Consider the following 17,251-nt stretch of genomic DNA (forward strand, 5'->3'; position numbering starts at 1 on the left):
AGTTTATACTATTAGAGTTGTATATTAGATTATGACTAATAATGATGTTTGTATAAGTTTTTTCATCTAATATTATTGATGGATTATTCTATAATAAATGTCAATCAGAACATTTTAAATTTAAATCCGTCATTTTGTTTATTTAATGATGATTAAAATTATTTATTTAGATAAAAAAAAAAAATTTAATGAATTTAAAATTTTTCTATTTAAACAAAACACTAAAAAAATAAATTCAAACTTAATATATTTAAACTTTCTGAAAATTATAAAATTGTGTATCATCACTATCCAAGCCCAAGTTAAAAGATAAAAAATGCTATGTGATTATATTTAATATTTTTTTTATTAAAATTTAAAAGTAAAAGATGTTAAAATTGTTTAATTTAAATGTGAAGTTACAAAATAAATAAGAATGAAAACATATAAAAAAGTCCATCATCTTTATAGATTAATATACTGTTACGGGTTATAGATGAAAAAAAAGTGTTGACTACATTTTTCATCATGGCCGGTGGCGTGGCGGCGGTGATTGTTCGGTGACGTCCTAGCTTTCAAAGGTTTGTTCTTTTACTCTTCTCATCTTTGAATAGTAAATTGAATCCAACTGTAGTCTTAGTAACCTGAATTGGATAATGCCACGGTTCTATATTCTGTTAGAACTTGGGGGAAGAGCGACCAAAATGGTGATTATTATTGTTAGATGAATTTTCTAGTATTGCATTGGGGTAAAGCTGCCTTGATGTGAGCGAAATCTTTCTTTGATTCTAAGAGAAATGATTAGGAAGGAAGCAATGAAATGTTTATAGGCTTGCTGACTAGGAGGTGTTTGTAGAAATGCCACTCAGGTATAATAGTTTGTTTATTTTTTTGACATTATTTCAGTTTATTTTCTCCGCTTGAGATCTTCCTTCCTTCATTTATTTTGTCATGTTTAGTTTTCAGTGTGTCACTTTGCAACTGATTTGATCTCTTTTTCTGTCTTACGCTTCTTTTCCAGCTTCTAAAATTTGGTGGGCATAAAAATCTTGTTAGGCTAGCACCTTTCTCTCCAAATCACTGATGGCTTTTTTATTTCAGAAATTTCAAGAGGTATCTCCTAATTTTTGTATGAAATATTACTACTTTTTGGTTGACTTTGCTAAATTATTTAAATTATGTGTTAATCTCACTGCCCTCGTCAAAGACATGCCGTCTTTAACGAAGAGTGACCAAAATTCATTCGGAGCAAAATATGTTCTTATGTTATGGTTAACTATGATATCTTATTCCATATGTGGAGCATCATGTGAAACCTATAACAACAATTTTGGTTTTAATTTGTCTCCAGGCTGTGAGAACCCTCACAAAAAATCCCATATTTTCTAGGGATCCTCAACAACTACAATTTGAAGCGGACATTAACTGTTTGTTTCTTTATACAAGGTTGGTCCTTTCTACTGTCTAAGTTTATTGATTAATTTTGACTGTGAAGATTCATTCATTTGGTTTATATCATGGTAATATACACTTTTCTCTTTATGTTTGTATCATGGACGAGCTAATATATTTATAAACTAAGACTTAGAATTCCTACTCTCTTTATCATTCCACCGTTGTTTTCTTAGAGTCTTTCAGTCTACTATTACTGTTGATTGGATGAAAATGGGAGAAGAGAGATAGAAAGAGTCCACAATATATTTGTAATTTACTTAGAAAGAAGGGTTTGACAAAATAGACTGTGTTTGTGTCCCAACCTTATTAATAATCAAAGGTGGCTGAAGCCAGACAAATAGATTTGTTAATATTCAGTTCGGTTAGTAGTTTGGGTAAAAAATGGCTCTTATGAAGTTGGAAGTGAATGGAGATGGCTTTGAGTTTGAAAGTCAATGTCTCTAAACTGGAGCTGCCAAATCCAGCCGCATTCTCTATCATTAGGCTAGCCAATTTGAGACAGCTTAAGGTATTACTCTGACTTTCTAAGCTTCAATCATTGTATTCAAAGAAGGATCATCAATGCTACTTCTGATATAGATTATAGATAATCAACTGTCTCTGTTCTGATGAGAAATTCCATTGATATGCATTTGTTTGAATACGAAGATCCATGTAACCATTGGGCACCCCTTCAGTTATTGGTTTTATTGATTAATAAATATGATAACGATCGACTCTTTTGAGCAATTTCTTCTTATCATTATATAATACTATATAAAAAAAATGGAATTGGCGTGTAATAAAAGTGAGAACCACGTTTTACATCTGCCTGTGAACAAGATTATCAAGACTGAAGTCACTGATCCTCATGAAGAGACCTGTAATATTGATGCTATTAAATATAATGAAACTACAAGAAGACGAGGAAGGGTAAGGTTTCCTCCAAAGCTTGTTAATAAAACAATAAAGAAACGCAAAGAAACATAGAAAAAAATGCATTAAGTTAACTTTAACGTTAAGATTTTAAATCTTCAATCGTAAGATCTCACGGGCAAAGTATTTTCTAATTCTGGTTTTATGGATTCAAATAATTTTGTTTCCAATTATTTTTTATTTTGTTTGTATATTATGCGATGTTTTTCCTTTTTAACATTTTGACATATTTTGCTCATGCAAAGACTTAAATATCCAGCTACAAACTGTTGGGGGAGAATGCTAATGAAGCAGACGCGGAAGAGATTATTAAAATGGCTAGTAAAGCCTCTTTTGTCGATCAACGGAGGCAAGTACAAGAAAATGTTCACTCTCAAATCAAAGCATTTTGCACATGCATGAACGAGATTCTTGTTTCAAAAGAAAAGATGGTGAATGGCCGCTTAGAATTATCTCAACAAGCAAACAGTCCACGTCTCCGTGGTGGGCATAGTTCTGCTAAAGGTATGTGTGACCCAACTAATAACATTCCCGGTGATTTGATCTTTGTTTTAAATTTTAATCTTCCCCTTATTTTACTTGTCATTTTGCAGTATTTTTGTCATTGCTCAGTCATTTCCTTTTCCTATTGATCCATGAAGGCATGGAGAAAAACCTTGTTGAGTTTTTTAATTCACATTTTCAAATTGCTATGAAATCTCTAATCATTGCGTGTTTATCATTTTTGTTATTGATGTGGGCAGCTGCCTCTAAACAAAGACCATTAAGCCAATCTGAAGTCTCTCAGAAGTTAAAGGATCAACTTGGTTATACACTTAATGTCAAACCTTCTCTAATACCTCACAAGGATTCTGGCAAAGGTCTATTTTTAGATGGTGCAGTTGATGTTGGTGCTGTACTAGCCTTTTATCCTGGTGTGATCTATTCCCCATCTTACTATAATCAAATTCCTGGATACCTTGATGAGCAGAACTCGTACTTGATTACAAGATATGACGGGACTGTCATTGATGCCCAACCTTGGGGTTGTGGCGGTGATGGACCAGAGCGATTCAACGGTAGAAAAATGTTAGAAAACAAACTAGTTAATGAAGGAGCTCATAAGGGTTCGGACAGAATGAGTAAACCTTTGGAAGGCTCCCAGATAGATGATGATGTAGTTGAGCGTAGAAATCCATTAGCCTTGGCTCATTTTGCTAACCACCCTCCGAAAGGGATTCTTCCTAATGTCATGATCTGCCCTTATGACTTTCCATTGACTGAAAAACACATGAGGATTTACATACCAAACATATTATTTGGAAATGAAGAAGTAAATCTGAAGAGATTTGGCAGCTCTTGGCTCAAATCTGTAGTTTCAAAAAACAGTGAATCAGATGTTCCTACCCTCAAAGCTGTTGTTCTGGTAGCAACTAGGACTCTTCAAGACGAAGAACTCCTTTTGAACTACAGGTTGAGCAACTCTAAGCAGTGGCCAGAATGGTATGCTCCAGTGGATGAAGAAGAGGACATGAATCTGAAAGATGAAAGTGGCCAATGATCAGACAGAACACCTTTCGATATCATCTCAGAATGATGCCCTAGGTTTAGGTTAAGTGTCTATCTTTGGTCACGCGTATTAGTCTTTAGGCTTAAATGCTTCCTTCGTCCTCATGTTAAGAGGTGAATTTCTGTTTAGTATCCGGTTTTAAAAATGAAGACATTGGGTTCCTATGTTACGAAAAGTGTATAAATAAGGTCATGTCCGTTAAGTTGACAGCAACGGCGTTAAGTCCATGCTGATGTGGCCGTACTTTTTCTCTTCTCTCTTCTGCTTGTTCTCTCTCTTGTTCAACTTTTTCTTTGATGATTTGTTGAACTTGTTATTTCTTTGTAGACTTTATTCATATATTTTTCATAACATAGGGACCCAATGTCTTCATTTTTAAAATCGGATACTAAACAGAAATTCACCTCTTAACACGAGGACAAAGTAAGCATTTAAGCCTAGTCTTTATCATACAATGTTAGCATGTTATTTATATTTAACAATTTTAAAATAAAGGTTGGAAAAAAAAAATAATGTCAAATTTTAAAGAAGTGAAAAAATAACTAAAAAACTAAAACTATACTAATTTTCCCATTACGTAAAAGTCCTTGGAAATTTAGAAAATGTAAAATTACTATGACTAAATATTTTATATATATTTTTTTTAGAATTTATAGTTCTCTTTAAATTTGATGGATTCAGATAGTAGTTAAATAGTTTGTCACTTTGTGCCACGAACCAGTTTGTTGGAACTTGATCTTTATCTCATTTTTTAATATCGCAGAGAAAAGGAATTAATTATTATAAAAGTTAACTGTTTCTCTTAAAAATTCTTATTATAAATACCATAAAAAGAGTTCAATCGTTTTAATGTTTTGATGAAATATCGTGTACCTTTTCTGGAACGTATGTTTTAGAATTGTTTTTCAATGCATACACCTTGATAAGTTTAGATATTTTGTATATACTATGTTACTGATGGATACAACCAAATATAGGTAAGAATTAGGAATTTTGATTCTTTAGTAGTTTGTGTTGTGTATATGCTGTATCTTCAAAACATAAATTTGATATTTTAAAGTATATTCAATTTTATTTAGTATATTAAAATAAATGTATTTTGAAAATATAACACTAAAAATTCAAGAAATATGGATATGATAAACAGTGCCGATATAGATATTTAAATATTAGGTTAAATTTCTATTTTATTTCTAAATTATTTTAGAATATATTTTAATTTCAAATATATATATTTGTAGTCTTTGTTTTATAAAAGTCGTCCACATCATGTAAAGTTAAATGAGGTGTAAATTTAATGTAATAGTGAGTTTTAATTTTTATTATTATATCTTATAATCATATTTTTGTGCTTGGTAAAATATGATTTAGAGATGTTAAGATGAGTTTTATTAAGTGAATAAATATAATTTATTATGATATGGGTTGTAAAGTCAGAAAAATTCAATTTTTTTTAGAATAAAGATTAAATTGAACTCAAAGATAATTATGTAGATTGATAATTCGATCATTTCAAATACTAAAATATTTTCAATAATGTTTGAATAATTTAAATGTTTATTTTATTTGTTTATTAAATTATATAGCTTGACATTTTAATTTTTAATTATTATCTTTATAATGATATTTAATAAAATAAATAAACATTCTAATTTGTATTGTTATAAAATAATAAATGGAGTTAACTTTTGTGTTATAATAAATATATAAAATAAATTAAAAAAATAAATAATCTGAATCAATTCATTATTGAATTGAGTTACAAAATTTTTTACTTAAAAAAAATAACTAACTCGTTTATAATTTAATGCAAAGTGTCAGTTTAACACCTTTAATATCTTTATTATGATGCATAATAATTTATTTTACATAAAATCATGTGTTATGTTTAATTGATAACATGTCTTAATATTAATATATAATAATACATTATAAATAAAGGATTATATTAGGTTGATTTTGTATTTAAATTTTTTATTTATGTAACTTATAAAATAAATATTTTGTTTCTAAATTGTCACACGTATACTAAAGAATGAGAAGTCAATATTGTTTAAAATAATATATTATTATTATTGAGTGTGGTAGTATATATATATATATATATATATATATATATATATATATATATATATATATATATATATATATATTAACATACTTAATTTAGTTTTAACTTTATACCAAATTTGGATATTATTTTATTGATTTTTTCTTAAGAATTCATTTGACTTTGAGTATCTAAAATTTGTATATTTTTAAATTGAATCCCTAAAATTTTATTTTAATGTCAGTTAATGTCATGTTGTCTTCTATATATTGTCATTGCTTAAGCGTATATAAATAATGACATGTTATATTTTAAACTCTTGTAAATTTTTATATTTTAGTATTTATTAATTTTTTGCATAGAATATCCAAAAATTTAATACTTTTTAATGAAGAATTTATAATAATAATTCAATTATAAATACTTAAATTCAGAGGAACCTAAAGTTTAATTTTTTTATTTATTTTTCATCTAAAAACATATAATGCAAAAGAATAGTTATTTCAATACACTTGACAATACAATCAAACAACAGATATTTCATTAAAAAGTATAAAAAATCAAACCAATCAATGAGCACACTCTTTATTAAAAATTTAAATAAAAAGTAATAAACTTTTTAAAAATATTGAAACTTAATTATAGCAATATAATATAATCAAATTATTTTCTAAATTATTATAATATTTATCTAAAAACCTGTCCCAGCTAATTATCCCTAAACCCTAAAATTCCTCTTGAAGATTGATACTTCGTTTTGTTTTTCTTCCGCCACTTCACCAGTGTCTCTGCGCTCTTTAAGGTATGTTCTTCACAGCTCTAAATACTCTTTTCCATTGTTGTTTACTTTCCAGTTTTCATATGCATTGCCCCAACCTCTACTATCGTCCATCCTTTTAACAAATTCTTCTATCACTAAAACCAATTTCACCGATTACGAAATTCATTTTATTTTTGTGTGTGAATATTCTTGCAAGAGGTAAAGCTGAATTTTTTGTTTTGTATTTTCTTTAGACGATCTCAAGTTTCTGAGATCCTATCTTCCCAGCCTGCTTGATCTTTTTTCCTATTCTACTTTGCATTGCTAAACAGGTGAAGGATGGAGATAAATTTGGGGAAACTTGCATTTGACGTTGATTTTCATCCGTCAGATAACCTTGTCGCCACGGGTCTAATTAACGGGGACCTTCATCTGTACGTTGCTTTGGATTAGAGCTGCAGCTTTCATAGCTAATACAGCTTTTTTAATTATTTATACCTTTTTGGCATTTATGATAATTATTACATTGAATATGTGTGCTGCAGATACCGTTATAGCCCTGATAGTGTCCCTGTGAGGTATAGACTGTGAACCTTTTGTTTTTATACTTGTTTGATACTTGTAAACTCGCATACATGTTGACTTTATTTGTTTTCTGTGTGCCGTTTGCTGTTAGGAGATAGTTGTTGGTAATATGTAGTCCTCTGTTGCAATTATTAATTATTTTACTAATTATTCTTTCAGGCAATTGGAAGTTCATGCGCACACAGAGTCTTGCAGGGCTTCTCGATTCATCAATGGTGGACGTGGTAATGCACATTATTTTCGATATTGTGTATAACTTCTGATGATCTTACTTGCATGCGTTTGAGTTTAAAATGTTTATGGTCATGTTTCTCTTTTAGTGCTGTTGACGGGTTCTCCAGATTGCTCTATACTGGCTACGGATGTGGAGACCGGATCTACAATTACCCGTATTGATAATGCTCACGAGTGAGTAGATTTACTGCAGTTACTGATTTGTTGTGATTTGGGTAACGGGAGAATCACTAGCATCCTCATTGCTTTAGAATTTTTATTTGGCTTTTGTTGTGATATAGGGCTGCAGTAAATAGATTGATAAACTTGACCGAGTCAACTGTTGCCTCAGGAGACGATGAGGGTTGTATAAAGGTACATTTTTGTTCTTATTTCAAATTCTCAGAATTTGTATTTTATTTGAATTCCAGATTATTTTGTGGTATGCATTAATAATATTTTACATAGATATTCAGCCATTTCTAAGATAGTGGATGGCAGCAATGGATTGATCTCTTGTTTTAAAATTTAACAATCTTTGCCGAGCTCTTAAATTGATAAACCTTAATTAGGTGTGCTCGACTAATTTTGAAAGCCCTATGCTCATAGCAAGCACAGAAAATACCAGGTCAATGATCACTACTAGCAAATCCGTTTGACTACAATCCCTTTCTTTCTGCAGCCACCCCCCAATAGCATTCATTATTTGAATATTGTATCATTGATTATTTTATTTTATACATGTATATTTTTAACTTTATGTTATTTTCAGTGCTATTCTGCTTAAAATCACCCTGTACTTTTCTGAAGATAGTTGCAATTTTGATCTTGTAGAGTTGTGGGAAGGTCAGACTGTTGGTGCTTTCTCAACGTGTTTCATCTGCTCTTCTTTGTTGTAGGTTTGGGATACCAGAGAACGCTCTTGCTGCAATTCTTTTGATGCCCATGAAGATTACATTTCAGACATGACTTTTGCTTCTGATGCAATGAAACTGTTGACAACAAGGTAGTAAATTCATGTAGCTCACCTGCCCTAAAATATCAATGGATATAGTGTAAATTCTTATTTTCCATAAATTTCCTGTTTTTTTAGCGGAGACGGGACTCTGTCTGTTTGCAATCTTCGAAGAAATACAGTAAGTTGAATATCTGTATTTTCTGGTTCCTCTTAAAGCATATGTTCTCTCTACTTATTTCATGAATTTTAACCACCCATTCATGATTTATTGAAAGGTACAAACTCGATCCGAATTTTCTGAAGATGAGTTGCTGTCTGTTGTTTTAATGAAGGTATTAAAGTCAAAGTCCATGAATTTGCAGTGAATTCTTATGCTTTTATAGGAACTTTTTAAATATTTCTGGAAAAGCATTTTTCTTATTTCTATCTTCACTTTTATAATTTGGCTAAATATGTGAAGAAATTATTTTTTTTAATGAAAATACATATCCAACATGCTCTTATTCTATGTCTTCCTTTCCGATGAAAGGTGTACTGTGTACCTCTAAAATGATCACATGACTGATGTTTACATTTTTTGGCTGGGGTGACCAGAATGGTAGGAAAGTTGTGTGCGGATCTCAAACTGGAATCATTCTGTTGTATTCATGGGGATGCTTCAAGGATTGTAGGTATATGATGTGGAATGTGTCAGAATTAAATGATGAAAATGTTGTGTTTCTGGAGGAGAGGCTGAGGGACATTAATTGGATGTTTTCCTTAGCTTGTATATCTTATTATACGTCTTCAACTAATGTTCTAACTAATTGGTTTCAATTCCAGTGATCGATTTACTGATCTCTCTTCAAACTCTATTGATGCAATGTTGAAGGTGAATCAACAACATAACACCATTATTTCAGTTTCAGTAGATTATTTTACCATTTTTAGGTCTTTTAATGAGCTTTGTTTGATATTCTTAGCTTGATGAAGATAGAATTATTACTGGATCAGAGAATGGGATTATCAAGTGAGTCTTTTTTGTGTTGGAGAGCATTGTACCTCTTCTATGAATTGTACTTCAATATTTTATTTGTTGTGTTCTCTTTCATTTATATGAATGTTATTTTTTTTTTTCCAGTTTGGTCGGTATATTACCCAACAGGGTCATCCAGCCAATAGCTGAACACTCAGAGTATCCTGTTGAGTGTCTCGGTAACATACAATCTCTTCCACTCTTTTCATTTAATGTGATTGGTTCAGCTTGCATGTGAACATTAATGTTTTAAGCGCCACTTCCATCAGTAGTTTTTCTGTCCTTAGCATGGATTCGGTAATTTTTATTGTGACGTGATTTTGGGACTTCATCTATGAACTGTGTTTTCAGCCTCATTATTACGTGCTTGAGCATTAGCATCGATTTTGTATGTTTTCGTATCTTTTTCTTAGTCCTGGCTTCTTGTAAGCTTCACCTATAGTTTTTCTGGTCTTGTAGCATTCTCTCATGATAGGAAGTTCCTTGGAAGCATCGCACATGATCAAATGTTAAAGGTACTTCTCTGTTCCGATTCCTTAAAATTTACTGGAATTCTGTCCTCTTCTTTCACATTTACATTAGACAGTCATTATCGTGATTGTCATAAACCCGCCCTTTGTCATTTTACTCGGGCTTCATTACATTTTTACGAAAAAAATTGCCTAAAATATAAAGGGGCGTCGCAAGTGTTTACGCTTTTTGAGTAAAATCGTAAAATCATTCCACCACAGTGCTTTTGTTGAATGGTAGATTTTAGCAATAGTTATAGCAGTGTGGTTTAATTGGGATGGTAATTGAAAAGGGGACAATTGATGGTATGCCTTAAGTAAGAGAGTTGCCCTAGTTGGAGGGCTTACAATGATGGTAGTATACCGTAGTTTTATTATTTGTATCAGAAGTTAAATTCATCAGATGGTCAGCTGAAAATGTTCGGTTTGCAACTATTTGGCTTAAAATATGGCTTGCCAATCTGAGGTATCTTTGTTAATAATAATGGTGGATGGGTACCTATTAAAAATGTGAACCGTTTGGTATATGTGTATCTGTGCTTTACTATAATTGTATAGCTTATTAGACGAACAAATTTGTCGTCTGAACATCCACGTTGTCCTTTTGTGCAGCTATGGGATTTGGATAGTATACTCCAAGATACAAAAAACACACAAACAAATGAAACTGGACCGATTGATAGTGACGATGAGGAAATGGAACTAGATAATGATCCTTCAAAGCTCAGTAGAGGTAAAGAGATGATTTACGATGGATGTCAATGTTATGGAGTATGATTTTTGGAAAGCTATATATATGATATGCTTCAATTTGTGTGGACAACTTTGTTGCAGGGAACAAGAGAAAGAATGCAAATAATGGGCAAGCCCCAGGTGGTGGCAACAACTTCTTTGCCGATTTATAGGAGAGGTCTGAAAGCAACTTTGTTCTAAATTAATGTGAAGACCCACAAGAAGATGAACTACCACAAGTCTTGCAAAAGCAGGAAATGGACATCCGCAATATTGGGCCTGTTATCCAATCAGTAGCTTAGACTGTGTTGTGGTTTCAGGAAATTTAAACTTAAGCATTGAAAGAAAAGTTATAAATTTCAATTCAGGAAATAATTTACTTCCTGTGTTGGTTTTTTGAGTTATTAATGCTATCGCCTTAAGTTCAAAGATTAAAGCAAATATGTGTTATTAAATCTAATTGTTAAATAAACTTCTTAAAGTGAAGAATTTTTAATTAAATGAAGTAATAAAGAATCAAAGGAAAAAAAAAGCAATTGACTTTGTAAAGAATTTGGCGAAAATCATAGTTGCGTCTTGTTGCTGAACGAATTAATACGACTTGTGGTAGGTCTTTTCCCCGATAACAATAATAAAAACCTCTTGATCACACATTTCGGCACATATTATAGCTTTATTATATATAATTAAAACCTTACTTTTCCCACCTCAAGAATAATGCTCCTTTCCAGAAAAAAAAATTATATGTATATTGGTATATGTTAATAGAAATAAACTTATCATTGTCATTGAAATGATCAAACATCTATACTTTATAAACCTTATTGTCGAATTTTGTTAATTGAAATAAAATATTAATAGTATTTATTAATATGCGAAAACTAAATACAACTATGATAAGATCATGTAATAGTTTAAAATGACAATATTTTGATACTTACCAAACAAAAAATACTTACCTAACAACTTCAAATAATTCATGTTCAGTAATTATTTATCACTCTCACTCAAATAATGTTATGGCATGTTGATAGCTACTGTCTACACGGTTCCAAGTCTCTACTTCACATATTTCTACAGTGTACATGAAAGGCAACTCTGCTTGTCTTCGAAGTGATTGACACTACCAGTATAAAGTGGCCTAAACATATACAAATAAAACAAGTTCGCCGCTTAGAACTGAAACATTAAGCTATATCGACAGGAATCCACTTACTGTTATGGAAAATCGTGATCACAAGCCTTTAAGCAGCAGCTCATAAACAGTCACCAAACCAAAAACAATAAACTATTTAATGGGGGGACTTAAGGCCAACTGAACCGGATGCGAAATAACAACAAATAATGTTTTCATTTACAACTGAGATCAAAGTTAGGGGGCCTGTGATGAGGCCGCTCGAGCAGCACGCCTTTGAAGTGCCTTTAACCTATTTGCTTCCATACGAGCTCTCTGCTCTTCTGTTATCTCGGCTTTGCCTGACTGGGCTGTTCCATTATTTTGGACTTTCTCTGCTGTCCTTTCGGTCGAGTTACTTTCTGAAGCCATGCTGGTGCCAATCACATTGTCCGTTGACTGAGAAGGTTGCTGTAATAAAAGAGGAAGGTGATTCTGTTGTGAAGGCTTTGACATAAGCTCGTCGTTTACAACTTTGATAATTTTGTTTGATTGAAAAGATAAATACGAACCGACAAGAGAGAAATATAAAAAGAATATAAACTAAACTCTGATTTGTTTTAGGTTTTTACTCCTGCATACCACTGGACAAGGATAACTGAAATCCAATTAGCTTTTTCCCGATAAATTAGATCACTCACAATCTTCTCACAAATTTGTCATAATCGGTATCCTTAAGAAATAATTTCGTATCCCTGATTGATTTAGATAAATACCATTGATAGGGTTTCTTTCACCAAACAAAATATTCCAAATTGATTTTCACAGATACATTAAAACAGATTACATGACAAAGAACTAATTTTGTTTAAAGTAAATTAACTTACTTCGGTAGCCCTATCATATATATCATTAAGCATTTCTTCCTGAACGTCAGTAACATTCACAGAATCTGCAAACACATCTGTCTCTTGATGAGTTGCACCCCCATCTTCAGCAGATCCAGCAAATCCTAAAGGAAAAATTTAGAAAAATGCATGAGCTTGTAAATAAATACAACCTAACTAATTAATTTGAGTAAACTATCACAACAATGTTCCAGTGAATTATAGTGAATCTGACAGCTTCCCTGATTGCAATGAGTTATGGAGAAGTTTTTCAAAATTAAAGATCATACCAAGAATTGGTCGATTTTCTACAAGGATCATATTGTCAATTTATGCAATTTAACATTTAGAGATACACATGCTTGCCGAAAGAAGCTTAAAAAGAAAGGATTTCTCAGTAAAAAACTATTTCTGAACAACTAAATATGGAGCTGGTTAAGTCTGTAAGCGGTACTCTTTAACCATACTTCAAACATCGTCAACTATTTGAATTGATAATTGATCCTAGCTGAAAATAACATGCAAAAATATTGTATGTCCTATTAGGTGTTGTTCTGTGTAATTAATTTATATTCACACGTCCATTAGAGCAGAAGTTAAGGCTTAAAACCAACAAGACTAATCTGTCTAGAGACCTTGATAGAAAAAATAAGGTGAAATAAATACCCTGTTCATCAATTGAAATGTCATCCACAACTGGAGGTTCGCGCAGTTTTGTTGGATCTCCACCATTTGCAACTCTTTCTCTCAATTCTAAAAGGCAAGTCTGATTATAAAACAGGAGAAAAAGTTAACCGATACTCACTAAAAATCCTTTTTTGTGTAGATTGAAAAACTGTAGGTATGCATGCATCACTCAAGCAATGCAAGTACATGTACATGCAAGAGACACGTCCTCTCAACAAATACAAACACGTACAGACTTCATATAAAAGAGACCAGATGAAATGGAGAAATCCTTTATATCATGTATGCATCAATTGATTTCAAAAACAGGCATTCAATGAAAATCTTTTACGGCAATCTGTTCTGGAAACATAGATGCTGTGTTCGTATTAAAGAAGTTTCATCCTCTTTGCAAGAAAAACAAACGAATATGTGCATATTCGGCAACAAATAACTACACCAAAGCAAGTACCAATGATGATTGTTCCATTTGATATGCATTTTGGTTACCATGGGTCATGGATACTCCACTTCAATCATTATAGGTTATAACAACAATTCTTTTAACATTAGGCTCTTGGATCACTATAGAATTCTTGTTAATACACAGATCTCACTGAATCTTCTAGATTACAATAAAGTTTCCAATAGCATTGTGCTTAACATAGAACAAAATTTTGTCCACATGTTACCAAATCCATTGCCAATCTGAAAGTATCATCGTAGTTATAAAACTTTACCACAACCCAAGATTCTTTCAATTCCATAAATATATCATAAAAAACACAGTAGACTTCTCAACAAACAATGAACAATTTTTGACGTCGTTCATTGAGTAATTTTATTATTTTCCAACGTTTAAAATTAATGTTTCACTTTGTTAAACCTTTATTGTACGGGTTACAAAGATGTTTGCTAAACCCTTATTGTAGAGGTTACAAAGATGAGAATCTAATTTTAATTGAAGAACAATACCAAAAGAACTACATCAAAGTATCGTCCGACAAGAACCCAGTGCGTGTGAAATTAACTATGCCATACCAACATGACAATTAGGAATAACTTAACAGACAAGTTGATTAAATCAATTTTACAAATTGGTAACAAGACGTACAGCAATAGTACAATTCTTAAACTAGTGTGACAGACACTTAACGGTATGATATGACCTATCTAGCACTCTTTTATCTTTCTTTGTATCGACGCATATTGCATGCCAAAATCTTCAACTAAACAAATACACGATGATACACAGTTTGAAGAGATGTAGTGAGCAGAAACAGTACCTTGACACGCCTGGTAGCGGCAACTTTCTCCACTTTATGAATAAACTCATTGAAAGAGTAATAAGGAAGCAAGCGAGAGTGCCATTCAGTGTACAACTGAAGCAGATTACCCAAGTCACGAACCTAATCAAAAAGCACACGCATCATAAAACAATTCAAAGGAGTGGTCCAAAACTACACGTGAAACAAACCCACCAAAAAAGCAAACCGAGCCAGTTGCGACAACTAAGCCCCCAATGACCATTCGTAACGTAGAGAGAAACAAATTTTAGAAAAATTAAAAAAAAAAAAAGAACCTCAAACACATAAGCTTGCTCAAATTTCACAGTGGGCGTGTTGAATCAAGAGAAAAAAAGAAAGTGACTGAGATTAATTGAATAAGGAATTCACCTCATGGCCGCGACCACGGTATTTGAACTGGCGAGGGAAATAGCGAAGGACGTAACCGAGACCGTCGTCGGAGAGAAGCATCTCCGGTGTTAGTTTGGGCCTTGTTCGGGGAAGTTTCTTGGGCTTTTCGGCGGCGGATCTGGGCTTGAAAGAAGAGGAAGAAGGATCAGGAGTGGGATTGGTGGAGGCGTTAGGGTTTGGATTGGAATTGGGAGCAGAGAAAGGACAGTCTCGTGACCAGTGACCTGGTCTGCCGCACTTGTAACAGCCTGTGGCGGTTGCTGTTCCTTTTCCCTCCATTTTTCTCACTTCTCACTGATCACTCTCCTTCCACAGCACACCATCTTTCTACTGTTATCTGTGGAAATTAAATTGGGCTTTTCGCGCTGTTTTCGCGGGAAATGGCGGGAAAAGCAAAATTCACAGCAAGAGTATCAAACTAATCCAGTTTGGTCAAACTGGGCTTTTGGGCCCCCAACATTACATAATTCATCTTGTGTATGGCAATTTCTTTCCTCACCTCTTGAATTTCAAATTGCACTCCTATGATTTTTGTATACCGCATTGAAATATAAATTTATGATAAATTACTTATAAGTATGTAATGAAGTTTTAGTTATATCACACATTTAGTGTTTTAACTAAAATTTTACTAGGATTCTTTATTTTATTAACAACTTAAAAAATATTTTTAATTTTTATTTTAAGTATTTCACAATTTGATTTTTTTTTCTTTCAACGGATTATATTGTTATTTCTATCAACTTTTTTTTTCTCTTCAACTTTCTCAAATTAATCATTTATCAAATCAGTCATTATTTTTTAAAAAGTGGTTTGACAACCAACTTAGATAAGATTTGAGAAAGAAAGCACGAATTAATAGTAACATTATTTATTGACCACAAAATGGAATAACCAAGTATTTAAACAAAAATAAATTAAATTAAATATTTTTAACAGATATTCAATTAAAAATAATTAAATTTATTCTAACTTAAAATTTAATTGAAACAAATATTTATTTTTATATAAATAAATAATTAATTATTTCCATCTTTCTCGTTCACCTCGCCGTTTTGTGCCGATCAATAAAATGTAACTTTTTCTAATTGCCGGCAGAAAATTGGAGTTGAATATTCACATTGTAGTGTCCCTGTAACTCTATTCACTAGCTTTTTTGGTTGCAGCCAATCGCATAATACTATGTAGCCGAACAAGCTGTCCACACAATTATGAGTTATGAATAATTATTAAACGAAAAAAATTAACTATATATATATATACATAAATTAATTAAAAAATAAATTTTAATTTTTTTCAATCTCATATTTATAAATTATAATTTAAACTTGTATATATATTTTAAATTAATTTTATTTTATAAATTTATAGGATAAAATTTATACTTATTTATATATTTTTTTAACCGTATATAAATTATGATTAAATTCAAATCATATTTAATGTAAAAATTGTAGACGTGATTATAAAGAAAGTGTGTGGATGATATGTTTGTTGACAAAAATTTCAAACATTTGAACCCAAAGCAATTGACCATTCGGAAAAGGACAATGATACTTTGACAACATTTTTTTGACAATATTTTAACATTATCTACGTGTCATTCTGTGATTGGTCTAAAATTATTTCACAATCAATAATAATCATCATAAACACCAATATAGACCAATTACAGAATGACACGTAGACATTATTAAAATGTTGTCAAAGTATCATTATCTTTCGAAAAATAACGTCCCTTCAATGCAAAACTTCCACTTCCACTCAATCTTCAAACCTTTGAAAAATCCAGTAAAAACAAAACTTGTCTTTAAGAGAACAGAATATGTCTAATCTTAGCTCATAAAAACATAATTAGATTAACTAAAAACACTTTAATTTGAACATAAATATTCTTAATAATGTCCATAGCATTTTCACTCTTAAATTATCCTACGAAGACACATCGAAACTAGTAAAAGTAGTGTTGACAAAAAACACATCATGTCTACTTGTTTGATTGTTTACTTTGGTGGATATTCTTAAACGATTTGAAGATAATACCTTCACCACTTAAAAAAAAAAACTAATTACAAATTTAATGTTTGATAAAGACAATAAATTAAATTAATGTATGTTATATTTTATTTTTCTTTTGAAAGTTATGATAAATGTATTATAGTTATTT

General features: G+C 31.4%; 3 protein-coding genes across 6 annotated transcripts; 2 read left to right on the forward strand and 1 right to left on the reverse strand.

The window, feature by feature from the left end:
- The first annotated feature begins 410 nt into the window (after positions 1-410).
- On the forward strand, positions 411-4,549 carry LOC124837714 (uncharacterized). Of its 3 annotated transcripts, XM_088109056.1 has the most exons (6): positions 465-560; positions 661-848; positions 1,001-1,092; positions 1,331-1,425; positions 2,609-2,853; positions 3,093-4,549. In XM_088109056.1, exons 3-6 carry the CDS (start codon positions 1,063-1,065, stop codon positions 3,887-3,889), a joined length of 1,167 nt encoding a protein of 388 aa, XP_087965182.1. In that variant the 5' UTR covers positions 465-560; positions 661-848; positions 1,001-1,062; the 3' UTR covers positions 3,890-4,549. The 3 variants fall into 3 exon arrangements, with proteins under 3 accessions (XP_047169114.2, XP_087965182.1, XP_047169118.2); XM_047313158.2 differs by lacking the exon at positions 661-848 and having other exon boundaries at positions 411-560; XM_047313162.2 differs by lacking the exons at positions 465-560; positions 661-848 and having other exon boundaries at positions 1,047-1,092; positions 2,595-2,853.
- A 2,045-nt stretch (positions 4,550-6,594) lies between these two features.
- WDR55 (transducin family protein / WD-40 repeat family protein) lies at positions 6,595-11,124 on the forward strand. 2 transcript variants are annotated; one of them, XM_047313164.2, is made up of 16 exons: positions 6,595-6,750; positions 7,041-7,142; positions 7,254-7,286; positions 7,453-7,517; positions 7,614-7,701; positions 7,809-7,881; positions 8,406-8,512; positions 8,600-8,642; positions 8,740-8,796; positions 9,059-9,135; positions 9,287-9,335; positions 9,427-9,473; positions 9,585-9,658; positions 9,939-9,994; positions 10,601-10,721; positions 10,823-11,124. In XM_047313164.2, exons 2-16 carry the CDS (start codon positions 7,048-7,050, stop codon positions 10,891-10,893), a joined length of 1,056 nt encoding a protein of 351 aa, XP_047169120.1. In that variant the 5' UTR covers positions 6,595-6,750; positions 7,041-7,047; the 3' UTR covers positions 10,894-11,124. The 2 variants fall into 2 exon arrangements, with proteins under 2 accessions (XP_047169120.1, XP_047169119.1); XM_047313163.2 differs by lacking the exon at positions 6,595-6,750 and adding an exon at positions 6,773-6,927.
- Positions 11,125-11,630: 506 nt separating this feature from the next.
- Positions 11,631-15,450, reverse strand: LOC124837744 (zinc knuckle (CCHC-type) family protein). The gene is made up of 5 exons (XM_047313206.2): positions 15,064-15,450; positions 14,674-14,796; positions 13,388-13,487; positions 12,722-12,846; positions 11,631-12,305 (listed from the first exon to the last, which is right to left on the reverse strand). Exons 1-5 carry the CDS (start codon positions 15,361-15,363, stop codon positions 12,093-12,095), a joined length of 861 nt encoding a protein of 286 aa, XP_047169162.1. The 5' UTR covers positions 15,364-15,450; the 3' UTR covers positions 11,631-12,092.
- Between the last annotated feature and the right edge of the window lie 1,801 nt (positions 15,451-17,251).

This window comes from Vigna umbellata, chromosome 3 (assembly GCF_029865625.1).
Source record: "Vigna umbellata cultivar VRB3 chromosome 3, Vumbellata_1.0, whole genome shotgun sequence".
Taxonomy (NCBI): domain Eukaryota; kingdom Viridiplantae; phylum Streptophyta; class Magnoliopsida; order Fabales; family Fabaceae; genus Vigna; species Vigna umbellata.